General features: G+C 43.5%; 1 protein-coding gene across 1 annotated transcript; it reads right to left on the reverse strand.

The window, feature by feature from the left end:
- Positions 1–10,562: 10,562 nt before the first annotated feature.
- Positions 10,563–11,609, reverse strand: LOC148149419 (uncharacterized). Its single transcript, XM_087989484.1, has one exon. It carries the CDS (start codon positions 11,457–11,459, stop codon positions 10,563–10,565), a length of 897 nt encoding a protein of 298 aa, XP_087845610.1. The 5' UTR covers positions 11,460–11,609.
- Between the last annotated feature and the right edge of the window lie 3,335 nt (positions 11,610–14,944).

Raw genomic sequence — 14,944 nt, forward strand, 5'->3', positions numbered from 1 at the left:
CTAGAGTTCCATTGGTGTCTGAACCTATATTCATCAACTGATCAACTTAGCAGCGTGTGCGATTGTGCTCAATTTCAAAGACACCACAAATACTGAAATCGATGACATTTTGTGGATCCCCCTGGGATCAGCTGTTGCTAGCATCTTCATTGGCTTCCTTGAGAACCGTGTCATTGATGGAAAAACTACTAACCTCCTGTCCTTCAGGTATTTCTGATATATAGATGACACATTTGTGATGTTTCAATCCACAGCTGCATCAAGAATTTTTTTCCAGTTTATTAAACACAATCAGGAGCTCAAAGTTACCACTGAAATGGAGCAATCAAACAAACTCCCTTTCCTTGATGTATTGACTGAGAAATCTGCCAATGTGTTTTTCTATCTACTGAAAGATTAGAAGCTTGGCTTCCTACAGTTCCAAGCACTGCCACTTCAATCTTATTGACAATCTCATGAATAGGGTCTGATCCATCTTCTCACTGTATTAGCTTGATGCTGAGAGAGAGAGAGAGCATGTCTAAACTATCCTGCTCAATAATGGCTGTCCCAATCACATCATCACTTGGTGTATGTTGTGAAAACTCATAGAGGGGCCCATGTCTACCATATTTGGCCCTGAACAGGACCCAATGTACTTCAAATACTTGGAAAAAGGAAGGAATCTCAAAACTTGAATGACATGTGAAGCTGGTTCTTTCACACTGCCACTTTGCAGTAAATCCTCAAGTGAGTCTCCACTAATGGGATGCTGCTGCTAAGTCAAAAAGATATTTTGTAAGACCATATAAATGAATAATGTGATATATAAGTTTCTGCATCAATTGTTTGCAAGATCTGTAGACTGCATGTCCCAGCAATGGGTGGGGCAATATCAAACAACATGTCCAATTAAACATTTGTAGAGGACAGCATGTTGACCATACTTAATCAGCCCATGCTTACGAGCTTCAGAACAGTGTGTCCACCATGTGAACATCATTATTAAACAATCCAGATTAAGAATTACATTAGAAACCAGTGTAAGATTGGATGGGTTTAAATTAATTCAGCATGGAGAATGGGGACCTAAATTGTCATTCGAGTATAGAGAAGGTTGAGAGGAGGGAGGACTAAAATATGATTTTGGGGTCGCGAGAGGGCACTGGCAAGCAAAACATTGGCTTGAAGTGTGTCTATTTCAACACCAGGAGAGTACAGAATAAGGTGGGTGAACTTGCAGCATGTGTCGGTACCTGGGATTTCGATGTTGTGGCCATTTCAGAGACATGGGTAGAACAGGGACAGGAATGGTTGTTATAGGTTCTGGGATTTAGATATTTTAGCAAGAACAGAGAAGAGGATGAAAGAGGTGGGGGTGTGGCATTGTTGGTCAACAACAGTATTATAGCTGCAGAAAGGATGCTTAAGGACTTGTCAACTGAGGTAGTATGGCTGAGATTTGAAACAGGAAAGGAGAGGTCACCCTGTCGGGAGTTTTCTATAGGCCTCTGAATAGTTCCAGAGATTTAGAGGAAAGGATAGCAAAGATGATTCTCAATAGGAGCGAGAGTCACAGGGTAGTTGTCATGGGGGACTTCAACTTCACAAATATTGACTGAGAATACTAAAGTTCAAGTACTTTAGTTTTTGTCCATTGTGTGCAGGAGGGTTTTCTGACACTATATGTAGACAGGCCAACAAGGGGCGAGGCCACATTAGATTTGGTACTGGGTAATGAACCCGGCCAGGTGTTAGATTTGGAGGTATGTGAACACTTTGATGATCATGACCACAATTCAGTTATGTTTACTTTAGCGATGGAAAGGGATAAGTATACACCAGAGGGCAAGAGCTACAGCTGGGGAAAGGCAGTTATGATGCGATTGGACACGATTTAAGATGCATAGGTTGGGGAAGGAAACTACAGGGAATGGGCACAATAGAAATGTGTAATTTATTCAAGGAACAGCTCCTGTGTGTCCTTGATAAGTATGTACCTGTCAGACAGGAAGGAAGTTGTCGAGCGCAGGAGCCATGGTTTACTAAGGAAGTTGAATCTCTTGTCAAGGGGAAGAAGGAGACTTATGTTCGGATGAGATGTGAAGGCTCGGTTAGGGTGATTAAGAGTTACAAGGTAGCCAGAAAAGACTTAGAGAGTAAAGCGAGCAAAGAGGGTACATGAGAAGTTGTTGGCCGATAGGATCAGGGAAAACCCTAAAGCTTTCTATAGGTATATGAGGAATTAAACAATGACTAGAGTGAGATTAGGGCCAATCAAAGACAGTAGTGGGAAGTTGTGCATAGAGTCAGAAGAGATCGGGGAAGCGCTAAATGAATATTTTTTGTCAGTTTTGCACACTGGAAAAAGACAATATTGTCAAGGAGAATACTGAGAAACAGGCTACAAGAGTCGTTGGGATTGAGGTTCACAAGGAGGAGGTGTTAGATATTCTGGAAAGTGTGAAAATACATAAATTCCTTGGGCTGGATGGGATTTATCCTAGGATTCTCTGGGAAACAAGGGAGGAGATTGCCGAGCCTTTAGCTTTGATCTTTATGTCGTTATTGTCAATAGGAATAGTACCACAAGACTGGGAGATAGCAAATGTTGTTCCCTCGTTCAAGAAGGGGAGTAGAGACAACCCTGCTAATTATAGTGAGCCTTACTTCGGTTGTCAGTAAAGTGTTGGAAAAGGTTATAAGAAATAGGATTTATAATCACCCTGATAGGAAGAAGTTGATTAGGGATAGTCAACATGGTTTTGTGAAGGGTAGGTCGTGCCTCACAAACCTTATGAGTTCTTTGAAAAGGTGACCAAACAGGTGAATGAGGATAAAGCCATTGATGTGTATGTAGATTTCAGCAAGGCATTTGATAAGGTTTCCCATGGTAGGCTACTGTACAAAATACGGAGGCAGAAGATTGAGGGTGACTTAGAGGTTGGGATCAGAATTGGCTAGCTGAAACAAGACAGAGGGAGGTGGTTAATGAGAAATGTTCATCCTGGAGTTCTTTTACTAATGATGTACTGCAAGGATCTGCGATTTGTCGTTTTTATAAACGACCTGGATAGAGGATGGGTTGGTAAATTTGCGGACGACACTAAGGTCAGTACAGTTGTGGATAGTGCTGAAGGATGTTATAAGTTACAGAGGGACATAGATCAGCTGCAGAGCAGGGCTGAGAGGTGGCAAATGGAGTTTAATGCAGATAAGTATGAGATGATTCACTTTGGAAGGATTAATAGGAATGCAGAGTACTGGGTGAATGGTAAGACTCTAGATAGTGTAGTTGAGCAGAGAGATCTCAGTGTCCATGTACATAGATTCCTCAAAGTTGCCACCCAGATTGATGGGCTGTTAAGAAGATAATCAGAGGGTTAGATCGGGTGGACAGTGAGAGCATTTTCCCAACGATGGTGATGGCTAGCACGAGGGGGCATAGCTTCAAATTGAGGGGTGATAGATATAGGACAGATATTAGAGGTAGTTTCTTTACTCAGAGAGTAGTAGGGGTGTGGAATGCACTGCCTGCAACAGTTGTAGACTTGCCAACTTTATGTGCATTTAAATGGTAATTGGATACGCATATGGACAAAAATGGAATAATGTTGGTTAGATGGGCTTCAGATTGGTATCACAGGGCGGCACAACTTCCAGGGCCGAAAGGCCTGTACTGCGTTGTAATGTTCTATAGATCCATAGAGTGATAGAGATGTACAGCACAGACCCTTCGGTCTAACTCGTCCAGGCCGACCAGATATCCCAGCCCAAACTAGGTCCACCTGCCAGCACCCAGCCCATATCGCTCCAAACCCTTCCTATTCATATACCCATCCAGATGCCTTTTAAATGTTGCAATTGTACCAGCCTCCACCACATCCTCTGGCAGCTTATTCCATACACATACCATTCTCTGCGTGAAAAGTTTCCCTTTAGGTCTCATTTATATCTTTCTATTTTTACCCTAAACCTATGCCCTCTAGTTCGGTACATCCCCACTCCAGGGAAAAGACTTTGTCTATTTACCCTATCCATGGCCCTCATGATTTTATAAACCTCTATAAGGTCACCCTTCAGCCTCCGAGGCTCCAGGAAAAACTGCCCCAGCCTGTTCAGCCTCTTATGATTATCAGCATCTTCAGTGTGATGCACTTGCATGTGCTAGCAATTGCATTTATCAATTCACAAGACACTGTGATATATTGGCAAAAGAAATTTATATATACATCACACATTTTTAATGGGGAGAAAAAGAAGGGGGTCATTAAAATTGTCGATTTCTGCTGCATTCCAATAGCAAAATGTTGGACCATTCATAGTCTACCAGCCTGCTCTGAGAACCAAGATTGACAGTTAACTGTTCCTGCTGCATCTCCATGACGATAATTCCCCAACCATCAGCACCCTTTTCTCATGCCACATGAATTGATGTCTGTTTTTTTCCAAGACTATATGTTGCACCCTGGTCCTGATGAGTGCAAGACAGCCTTGTCTCCTTTTAACAACTTTGAAATGCATTGGTATACATTTCATGAAATAGGTGAGAACCTGCATCGCTTTCCTCTTGAAAAAAGCCTGAGGGGTGACCAAATCAAACCTTTAAATATCTAATGATCTTTGATGATTGTCGGGGGGGGGGGTGTAGATCACTTTTCCTTTTTTGGGTGGGGGAGGAAGAACATAACTGGAGTCCTCAATATAAGATAGACATCAAGAAATCCAAAGGAGCATTTAGCGTAAAGTCCTGCACCAAAGAGAGGTGAGAACTTAGAACTAAATACAACAGACAGTGGTTGGAGCAAGTACCACAAATACATTTAAGGGGAAATGAAGCAACCTATCAGGGAAAAGGGAATAAAGGGTTAAGGTTTTAAATTTGGATGAGGGCTCGCTTTGAGCATAATCCCAATGATGGACTGGTTCCCCTATGGCTATAAAAGGAAGTAAAATGGCAAACATGGAAAGAGGGAAAAGCTGAAGAGCAGGAAAACAAGCAAAGGAGGTAAAATGTAAATGAATTCCAGAGAGGTGGCTTCAAGAGGTATTCTTTTTTGTGAAGAAAGGCTGAGACAGAGATGCTGATGGCTCTACTCAGAGCCAATAAAGTAAACAGTTTGTGAGGCCTTACATTTTTTTTTGAAAAGTTAGAACAATAGAAGCAGCCTGAATGGGTGGGGCAAGCTTCCAGAGTACTAAGATTTTTAATTTTAGACTTTCAGTAGCAGTTGCTAGGATCTTGGGCACAATGCCCGGTACTTGTTTTTAAAAATAAGATGTTAGATTAGACTCCCAACAGTATGGAAACAGGCCATTCAGCCTAACAAGTCCACACTGAACCCCCTGAAGAGTAACCCACCCAGACCAATTCTCCTAACCTTATATTTACTCCAGGCTAATGTACCTAACACTACAGGCAATTTAGCATGGCCTATTCACCTGACCTGTACATCTCTGGATTGTGGGTGGAAATCCACACAGACATGGGGAGAATGTGCAAGCTCCACACAGACAGTTGCACGAGACTGGAATCAAACCCAGGTCCCTGGCGCTGTGAGGCAGCAGTGGTAGCCACCATGCCACCCACAAGTTAGGGCCTAGGCTATGTTCTTACTAGATTTTGAGGGGATTTGATCTGGTCCCTAACAGGTGCCAAGAGAAAAGATTTGCTCTGGATGCTACACGGAACTAAACCATGTCCTTATGAGTGCAGGTGTTATACTTAGCTACAAGTATAGCTATTCTATTTAGACCATTGTGCTATAACTTATGATTTGTAAAAAGGATGCCTTTGTGAGACATAAACAAAAGTCAGAAAGGGGAACACATTTTTGAGAGAAGTTAGGAACCAGGAGACATTTATGAAACGTGGGAAGGATAGGGACTGAGTGAAATAAATCTGCACCGCAGAGTTTGAGAAAACGAACAAGGTAGCAGGACTAACGCAAAGGATTGGGAAGTGGCTGATAAGGAGACAAGAAGTTACAGTAAAAACTTCAACATTGCTCCTTTAAATGGAGCAGTGCCAAAAAGGCTAGCAAATATTGATTTATTTTCTTTGCATGTGACAAAGGCTGAGGGAATTGATGCTGAACAAGACCACCATCAGCTGCTTTCTCTCTACCTCACATGCTGGGGAAACATCATGTTACTCTAAGGTCATTCTATCTCTCATTCATGACAACAAATTGATTATTTATACATGTCCAATTATACATTTTGTACAGTATTAAAACATCTAATGCTTTAAACCTTAATCTGCTGCAAAGATTGTTATTATGTCCCCTGAAACTATCTGCGGATGAATTATGCAACATCTGTCAGGCATTCTTACCTGAAGTTGAGAATTAAATGAAAAAAATTGCGTAATATGTCAATTTTGACAATAATTACACCATTACAGCTACGCTGCAAGGAATTCACAGAGTGCAAGAAATGATTGTCTGGATCCTGCCATGAAGAATTGTGATTGATTTACGGTAGACAAATACATTACAAATCATTAGGAAATGTAGGTCATTCAGCACATTCCTCTATTGAAACTATGTTAGATTTATGTGCATAATATTTTTTAGATTACAAAGCTTTTGTATCAGTATAATAAAGCGATTTTGCAAGTTTGGTTCCAGTATTTTATAAGAGTTTACATTAGCACTTGAAGAGGTTTTAGAAGTTACAAATGCCACTTTCACAAACAACAATGCTCCTAGCTGTGTAAAGAGCTGCTGAAACTCGAGTTCTCTGAAGTAAGAGTTTGTGGACAGTGAGATAACCTCAAGCAAACATATTTGCAACAGATGTCTCTTGTAACTCATTGAGTTGGAGTGGATGTTGAAGGCACTGCAACGTGCCAGGGACAGAGTATCTGGACAATGTGCTGAAGGCTTCTTGGAAAGGTATCGAAAGAGTATAACCTCTGGCCTAACTGATAGTGTACAACATGAAGAGAATCCAGGCAAGATAAAGAATGTAAATTGTCAAAAACTGAACCAATCCAACCAGCACACTGCACATGCTGATTGTAATGATAAAGACAAGTATTTTTGTTGGACAGCTAGAATAACCTTGGCACCTCAGAGTGAAGGAACGCCGGAAAAGACCAATTGATTCATTAGGCTTGTCTCTTCCTGGCATGGTAGAAGATAGTATCCCCTTCATTCTTCCCTTGCACCTTTGTACTCTCACACACAATCACATTGTCTCTTGGAGGATGCATGCGTACTACTTAGGTAACTCTTCAGATTTGTTCAAAGGCAAGAGAAAGCACTATCTTGACATTGCTAAGCAAGTCAGTCATCTATCACGTGTCTCAGGTTTGTTCAACTCTCTAGATCCTTCTTATTCCTTATTATGGGATGGATATTATTGAGCTGGAAAGAGTTTGGAAAAGATTCACCAGGATGTTGCTAGGAATGGAGTTGGGGGAGAGGCTGGAAAAGCTGGGACTATTTTTACTGGAGCATAGAAGGTTGAGCGGTGACCTTACAGAGGTTTATAAAATCATGAGAAGCATGCATAAGGTGAATGGCAGGTGTCTTTTCCCTAGGGTGGAGGATTTCAAGTTTCAGCGACATTTTTTAATGAGAGGATAAGGATTTAAAAAAAGACATGAGGGGCTATTTCTTTACATAGAGAGTGGTTTGTGTGTGGAATGAACTACCAGAGGAAGTGGTGGATGCAGATACAGTTTAAAAGACATTTGGATAAGTACATGAATAAGAAATGTTTGTAGGGATATGGGCTAAACACAGGCAGGTGGCACTAATTTAGTTTGGGATTATGGTCGGCATGGACTGGTTGGATGGAAGGGTCTGTTTCCACGCTGTAAGTCTCTATGACTCTACTCCTAGGCTTTATTATTTTTGGGGAATCTCTTAATTCTCTAACAAACACATTCCATTTTTTCAAATCTCCACATTCCCAGTATCTCAAAGTGAATCAGAACAATCTCTCCTGAAGGACTGAATTTTTCCAAGGTTTGACTTGGTTTAAAGTTTGAAGAGTTTTACCAAAGGGATTGTCTCCTTGAGCTCTGGCAAGCTGTCACAGAACTCAATGTTGCTCACCACATTAAGGATGCATCCCAGCTCTCGCACGACCTTGAGATCAGCAGTATCAGAGGTCCTCGTCCATGCCAGGACCTTTAGCATTCACACTGTGGTTGTGCCCAGCTTTATATAAAGACAGACCAGTGCACTGGTTCAGATATACTAGGAAAGAATAGCCCTTCACAGGTCCCCTGCATGAGGGGTATGATTGTTGAAGCAGATTCACTTGCGGGTTTATGGACCTGCAAGTCCTGGTGGATGAGATGCCCGACAATGGAGACGAGGGCAATCCTCTTTCCTCAAAACCAGTAGAAGGCACCCGGCCTTACAAGTCTGCTCGGAGGTTGCCACCTGGGTCAGTGTGAGGTTAACAATCCAGAGGTATACCCAGACATATAGGATGAAAGTTACTGACCCACTGTGCTCTACAAAGACAAGTACCACTACTTTCCATCTGCTCTCTCAAACTCACGCATCTCTACTACTGCACAAACCCTCCACTAGGGCTCACTGCTGCTTGCAGCATCTCCCTCAATAGCATCAACCACGTCACTCGCCCAGACTGCTAACTCTATCTACCCTCCGTGCTTCCCGTTCACTTGGGCACCTCACCATCTTTCACCATCTGCAACAGTATTAACAACTGTGCCACCCACTTACACCTCACTCGGTCCCTGCCCTTGTTTCGTTCCTGGGCAAAACATAGCAGAGCGGGCAAAGACATGTGCTGGTAGTGTCCAACATCTGTCTACTCACCAGCCAGGAATGACATTGGGTAAATGCACAAACAGAAATAGGATCAGCAGGGAGGTTTGTTAGGGGCACTCAGAAGACTTGACTGAAGGTCAGAGGAGGCCACAAATGCCATCACTTTGTGGCATTAACTTCTATTGTATGACACAAAAAGTGAAGAAAGAACAAACTGAATAGATGTATTTGCATTTGAGAATAAACGGGGCCTTGCTTGCTTTTCTCCCGTCAACAAGTTTAAAGTCAATCAATGGATGACTTCACCCAAATCAGTTCCATCGGATGTGGGTAGTATTTAAGTCCTTTCTGTCCGGTTGCAAGCTGAAGATTTTGTACTCTATTATGGTTAAAGTGATTTTTTTTCTGCTGCAAAAATATACTTTATTCATTTAAAAAAAACTTTATGTTCCTTGTGTTGGAGTTCTGTACAGTGTTTGCGCATAAAGTAAAGCAAACATTGGAAATGGGCATTCCCTGCATAATGCAAAGCCAAAGGCATTTTCTACTTCTGCAAGACACTATTCATGTACATTTTGAGGCAAAAGAAGGGTCTGATAACTAAACAGCCGCTCAGAGTACTTTGGTAGAAAGAAATGACGGTGGTCATTCCCCACTGCACCGTGGCAGCAGCTGCCTTATGCATTAGTGCATCCCTCAGCACATAGTCGTAGACCTTGGAAAGTGCCAGACTCTGGATAAGCTGGGAGAAAGTGAGGCTGGCAGATGCTGGAGATCAGAGCTGAAAAATGTGTTGCTGGAAAAGCGCAGCAGGTCAGGCAGCATCCAAGGAGCAGGAGAATCGACGTTTCGGGCATAAGCCCTTCTTCAGGAATGAATCTGGATGAGCTGACCAAGGCCCTCGAATCCATACTCTCGACTTATGAAGGATGGGCCTGGGCTCATTGCTGCGGAACGCTCTAACTAATTCGACTCGTCTGTATCAATTGCCCTTGTGAAGACATTTGTGAAAGGAAACACCTTTGACCACATGTCCATCAAGCAGTGATTAGCATGGAGCATCCTCGGGACACTGTGGGAAAAGGAGAGGGTGGGCTGAGCAGACTGTGGAAGCCATTTGACAGAGTACCTCATCACCAGTATTTTCCAACAGCACCACGGCATCACTTGTCTAGTGGTGAGAAGGGCACTGCCCGTCAGATCCTTCATGTGTGCCTGAACTCTCTCTGCCACTGCATGCTGCCCTCAAGTGGCTGCATGGGTGAACAGACTGTCATTCACCTATTTCTAGAATGTGTCCTTGCAAAGACGGTCTGGCGAGAAACAAAATGGTTTTTGTTGAGGTTTGACCTGAGCAGATCCATTATGTAGAATTCTGTGCTCTAAGGTCTGTTCCCCAGGACATACTTTTTTTTAATTTCAAAAACATACTTTATTCATAAAATATTTTGATGATCTGTACAATTGGTCATGCCATATATACATAAACATTCCATTTCTTTGCATACAGAGATCAGAATTAATCATTTGTATATATAGGTCTGTACGTTTACCATCCATATATCCATATGTTTAGCTGTTCCCCATGACACCTTTTTTTAATTTCAAAAATATACTTTATTCATAAAGTATTTTGATGGTCTGTACAGTTAGTCATGCCATACATACGTAAACATTCCATTTCTTTGCATACAGAGATCAGAATTTATCATTTGTATATACAGGACTGTACGTTTATCAATCATATATCCATATATTTAGCAGAGGTGTCAGCAGAGCCCAAATGACTGCGGGGGGCCCCTGTTCTTCTTAGGCAGGCAGATGTTACACTGTGGTCTTTCCCCACCGCGCCTTGGCGGCAGCTGCCCCAAGCTCCAGCGCGTCCCTCAACACATAGTCCTGGACCTTGGAATGTGCCAGTCTGCAAAACTCGGTCAGGGTCAACTCCTTCAGCTGGAAGATCAACAGGTTTTGGACCGCCCAGAGAGCGTCCTTCACTGAGTTGATGATCCTCCAGGCGCAGTTGATGTTCGTCTCGGTGTGCGTCCCGGGGAACAGACCGTAGAGCACAGAGTCCCGCGTCACGGCGCTGCTCGGGATGAACCTCGACAAACACCACTGCATTCCTCTCCAGACTTCTTCTGCATAGGCACATTCCAGAAGGAGGTGTGTGACAGTCTCATCCCCCCCCGCAGCCGCTTCGAGGGCAGCGTGTGGTGTGGCTGAGAGTCCGGCGTGCATAAAGGGTCTGACAGGCAGGGCCTTTCTCACCACCAGCCAAACTATGTCTTGGTGCTTTTTGGAAAGTTCTGGCGATGAGGCATTCTGCCAAATGGCTTTGACAGTCTGCTCAGGGAACCGCTCAATAGGATCCGCCCTCTCCTTTTCCTGAAGGGTCTCAAGGACACTACGTGCTGACCACTTCCTGATGGACTTGTGGTCAAAGGTGTTTTTCTTCACAAACTTCTCCACGAAGGACAGGTGATACGGAATGGTCCAACTACTCGGAGCGTTCCGCGGCAGCGAGGCCAGGCCCATCCTTCGCAACACCGGGGACAGGTAGAACCTCAGTACGTAGTGACACTTTGCGTACCGGGGATCCACACACAGCTTGATGCAGCCACACACAAAGGTGGCCATCAGGGTGAGGGTGGCATTGGGTGTATATTTTCCCCCGTTACCCAGATCTTTATATATTGTGTCCCTTTGGACCCGATCCATCTTTGATCTCCATATAAATTGGAAGATGGCCCGGGTGACTGCAGTGGCACAGATTCTGGGAACAGGCCAGACCTGTGCCACATATAACAGCAATGACAGTGCCTCACACCTGATGACCAGGTTTTTTCCCGCGATGGAGAGCAACCGTAGCTTCCAGGACACACAATGAGACAAATGTCTAATATACCCAGAGGTCCATTGACTCAGTTGAAGTGATGTTACTCCTGATCAACAGATGTCTTCACCCAGTAAGATCTGAGGGGCCTAATTCTTACTATTGACTCTTGAAGAGCTTCTCATCACTCACAAGTGGAGCACCCTCTCTCAAGCAGAAAAAAACTTACGCTCCATTCTGGATGAGCTGACAGCCATTTTCCATTTCCATTACAAATTTGCAATTCAGAAGAGGGTGGAAAGCAACACAGGTCACACTGCCCAGAGGGAGTTTCAGGTTCAGCCTGGTCATTTCGATACCTTCCCAAATCTACGTGTTTCTTGCACTCTCTGTCAACCCCACTAAGTTCAACTAAACCTTTGAGCTATCTTTATTTGAGCACAGATAAAACCTTTCAGAATGTTCTGAATCCGAGAGGGAAATGTATTTTTTTCCCAATTCTGTACAACTGAGATTTTCTGCAGGCTGATATCTGATCAATGTTACAGCCATTATAGAGAAGCATGAGAAACATCAGTGTCCTTGTGACAAGATATTTAGGCCTTGATCTTAACTGGATGGGATTTCTTAGCTGACAAACCTTAGTTTCCTGATGGGCAAGGATCTAGATAACAGAGACTGCAGCTCAGAGCAGTTTCCTTGCTGCTGGGGTAGAAATCCCCAGGGTTTAGGTGTAGTTATGTCAGAGATGTTAATCCTGGACAATTCAGATTCCAGAGTAAATCTTGGCTTGTTGGATCCTCACTTTGTAACTGTTATGAAGGACGGGTCTGACCTCATTGCCATGGAACCCAAGAAGTTGGACCTTCTTACCCGTCCCTCATGGAAAAAGTTGGAAAAGAAAACACCGTGACCACAAGGCTATCAGGCAGTTGTCAGCATGTAGTGTCCTTGAGACCCTGTTGTGGAGGTCAGTTACTGAATGCATTCCCAAGAGGCTGCTTTTGTACTTTTATAAAATAAAATGTTCATTCAAGATGTTGATCCTGGACAACTTTAAATGTTGTGTTTATTCATACAACATGCCAAAATATAAATACAAGGAAATGGAGCCACAACCTCACACACACAGGCACATGCACACAAGTAATGATAGATTCTGGAGAAAGAGCATGTCATAGAGTCATAGTCATAGAGATGTACAGCACGGAAACAGACCATTCAGTCCAACTCGTCCATGCTGACCAGATATCCCAACCTAATCTCATCCCACCTGCCAGCACCTGGCCCATATCCCCCCAAACCCTTCCTATTCACATACCCATCCAAATGTCTTTTAATTGCTGTAATTGTAATTGTATCAGCCTCCACCACTGATGAAAAGTAGTGGACCTAGCTCCGATCCTTGTGGCATTCCACTGGTCACAGGCCTCCAGTCTGAAAAACAACCCTCCAACACCATCCTCTGTCTTCTACTTTTGAGCCAGTTCTGTATCCAACTGGCTAGTTCTCCCTGTATTCAATGAGAGCTAACCTTGCTAATCAGTCTCCCATGGGGAACCTTGTCGAACGCCTTATTGAAGTTCATATAGATCACATCTACCGCTCTGCCCAATTCAATCCTCTTTGTTACTTCTTCAAAAAACTCAATCAAGTTTGTAAGACTTGATTTTCCATGCACAAAGCCATATTGACTATCCCTAATCAGTCCTTGCCTTTCCAAATACATGGAAATCCTGTTCCTCAGTATTCCCTTCAACAACTTGCACATTACCAACATCAGGCTCACCGGTCTATAATTCCCTTAAGGCTTGTCCTTACCACCCTTCTTAAGCAGTCCCACCAGGGTAGCCAACCTCCTGTCTTCTGGCACCTCACCTGTAACTATTGATAATACAAGTATCTCAGCAAGGGGCCCAGCAATCACTTCCCTAGCTTTCCACAGAGTTCTCGGGTACACCTGATCAGGTCCTGAGGACTGATCCACTTTTATGTGTTTCAAGACATCCAGCACTTCCTCCTCTGTCATATGGACATTTTCCAACATGTCATCATCTATTTCCCTACAGTCTTTATCTTCCATGTCCTTCTCCATGATAAACACTGATGCAAAATACTCGTTTAGTATCTTCCCCATCTCCTGCAGCTCCACACAAAGGCAGCCTTGCCTATATTTGAGAGGAGAAAGTGAGGTCTGCAGATGCTGGAGATCAAAGTTGAAACTTTATTGCTGGAACAGCACAGCAGGTCAGGCAGCATCCAGGGAACAGGAGATTCGACGTTTCGGGCACAGGCCCTTCTTCAGGAATGAGCAGAGAGTGTTCAGCAGGAGAAGATTGAGTGTCCTTGATAATTATGTACCGGTCAGGCAGGTAGGAAAGGGTCGTGCGAGGGAGCCGTGGTTTAATAAGGAATTGGAATCCCTTGTTAAATGGAAGAGGGCGGCCTATCTCAAGATGAGACGTGAAGGTTCAATTGGGGCGATTGAGAGTTATAGGGTAGCCAGGAAGGACCTGAAGAGAGAGCTAAAAGCAGCAAGGAGGGGACATGAAAGGTCCTTAGTAGATAGGATTAGGGAAAACCCTAAGGCTTTCTATAGGTATGTTAGGAATAAAAGAATGACTAGGGTAGGAATAGGTCCAGTCAAGGATAGTAGGGGGAAGTTGCGTGTGGAGGCGGAAGAGATTGGGGAGACACTGAATGAATACTTTTCTTCAGTATTCACTCAGGAACAGGGCATTGTTGTCGATGAGAATACTGAGGCACAAATAAGTAGAATGGATGGCTTTGAGGTATGTAGAGAAGAGGTGTTGGAAATCCTGGAAAAGGTGAAAATAGATAAGTCCCCTGGGCCTGATGGCATTTATCCTAGGATTCTCTGGGAAGCAAGGGAGGAGATTGCAGAGCCATTGGCCTTGATTTTTATGTCCTCTTTGTCTACAGGAGTAGTCCCAGAAGACTGGAGGATAGCAAATGTGGTTCCCTTGTTCAAAAAGGGGAGTAGGGATAGCCCTAGTAACTATAGGCCAGTGAGTCTCACTTCTGTTGTGGGCAAAGTCTTAGAGAGAATTGTAAGGGATAGGATTTATGCACATCTAGATAGGAATAATGTGATCAAGGATAGTCAGCATGGTTTTGTGAAGGGCAAGTCGTGCCTCACAAACCTTATTGAATTCTTTGAAAAGGTGACGAAGGAGGTTGATGAGGGGAAAGCGGTAGATGTGGTATATATGGATTTTAGTAAGGCGTTTGATAAGGTTCCCCATGGTAGGCTACTGCAGAAAATACGGAGATATGGCATTGAGGGTGAGTTGGAGGTTTGGATTAGGAATTGGCTGGATGGAAGAAGACAGAGGGTAGTAGTTGATGG

This window comes from Chiloscyllium plagiosum, unplaced genomic scaffold, assembly GCF_037043375.1.
Source record: "Chiloscyllium plagiosum isolate Xiang-an unplaced genomic scaffold, Cpla_swu_hap1 HiC_scaffold_8, whole genome shotgun sequence".
NCBI classification, from domain to species: domain Eukaryota; kingdom Metazoa; phylum Chordata; class Chondrichthyes; order Orectolobiformes; family Hemiscylliidae; genus Chiloscyllium; species Chiloscyllium plagiosum.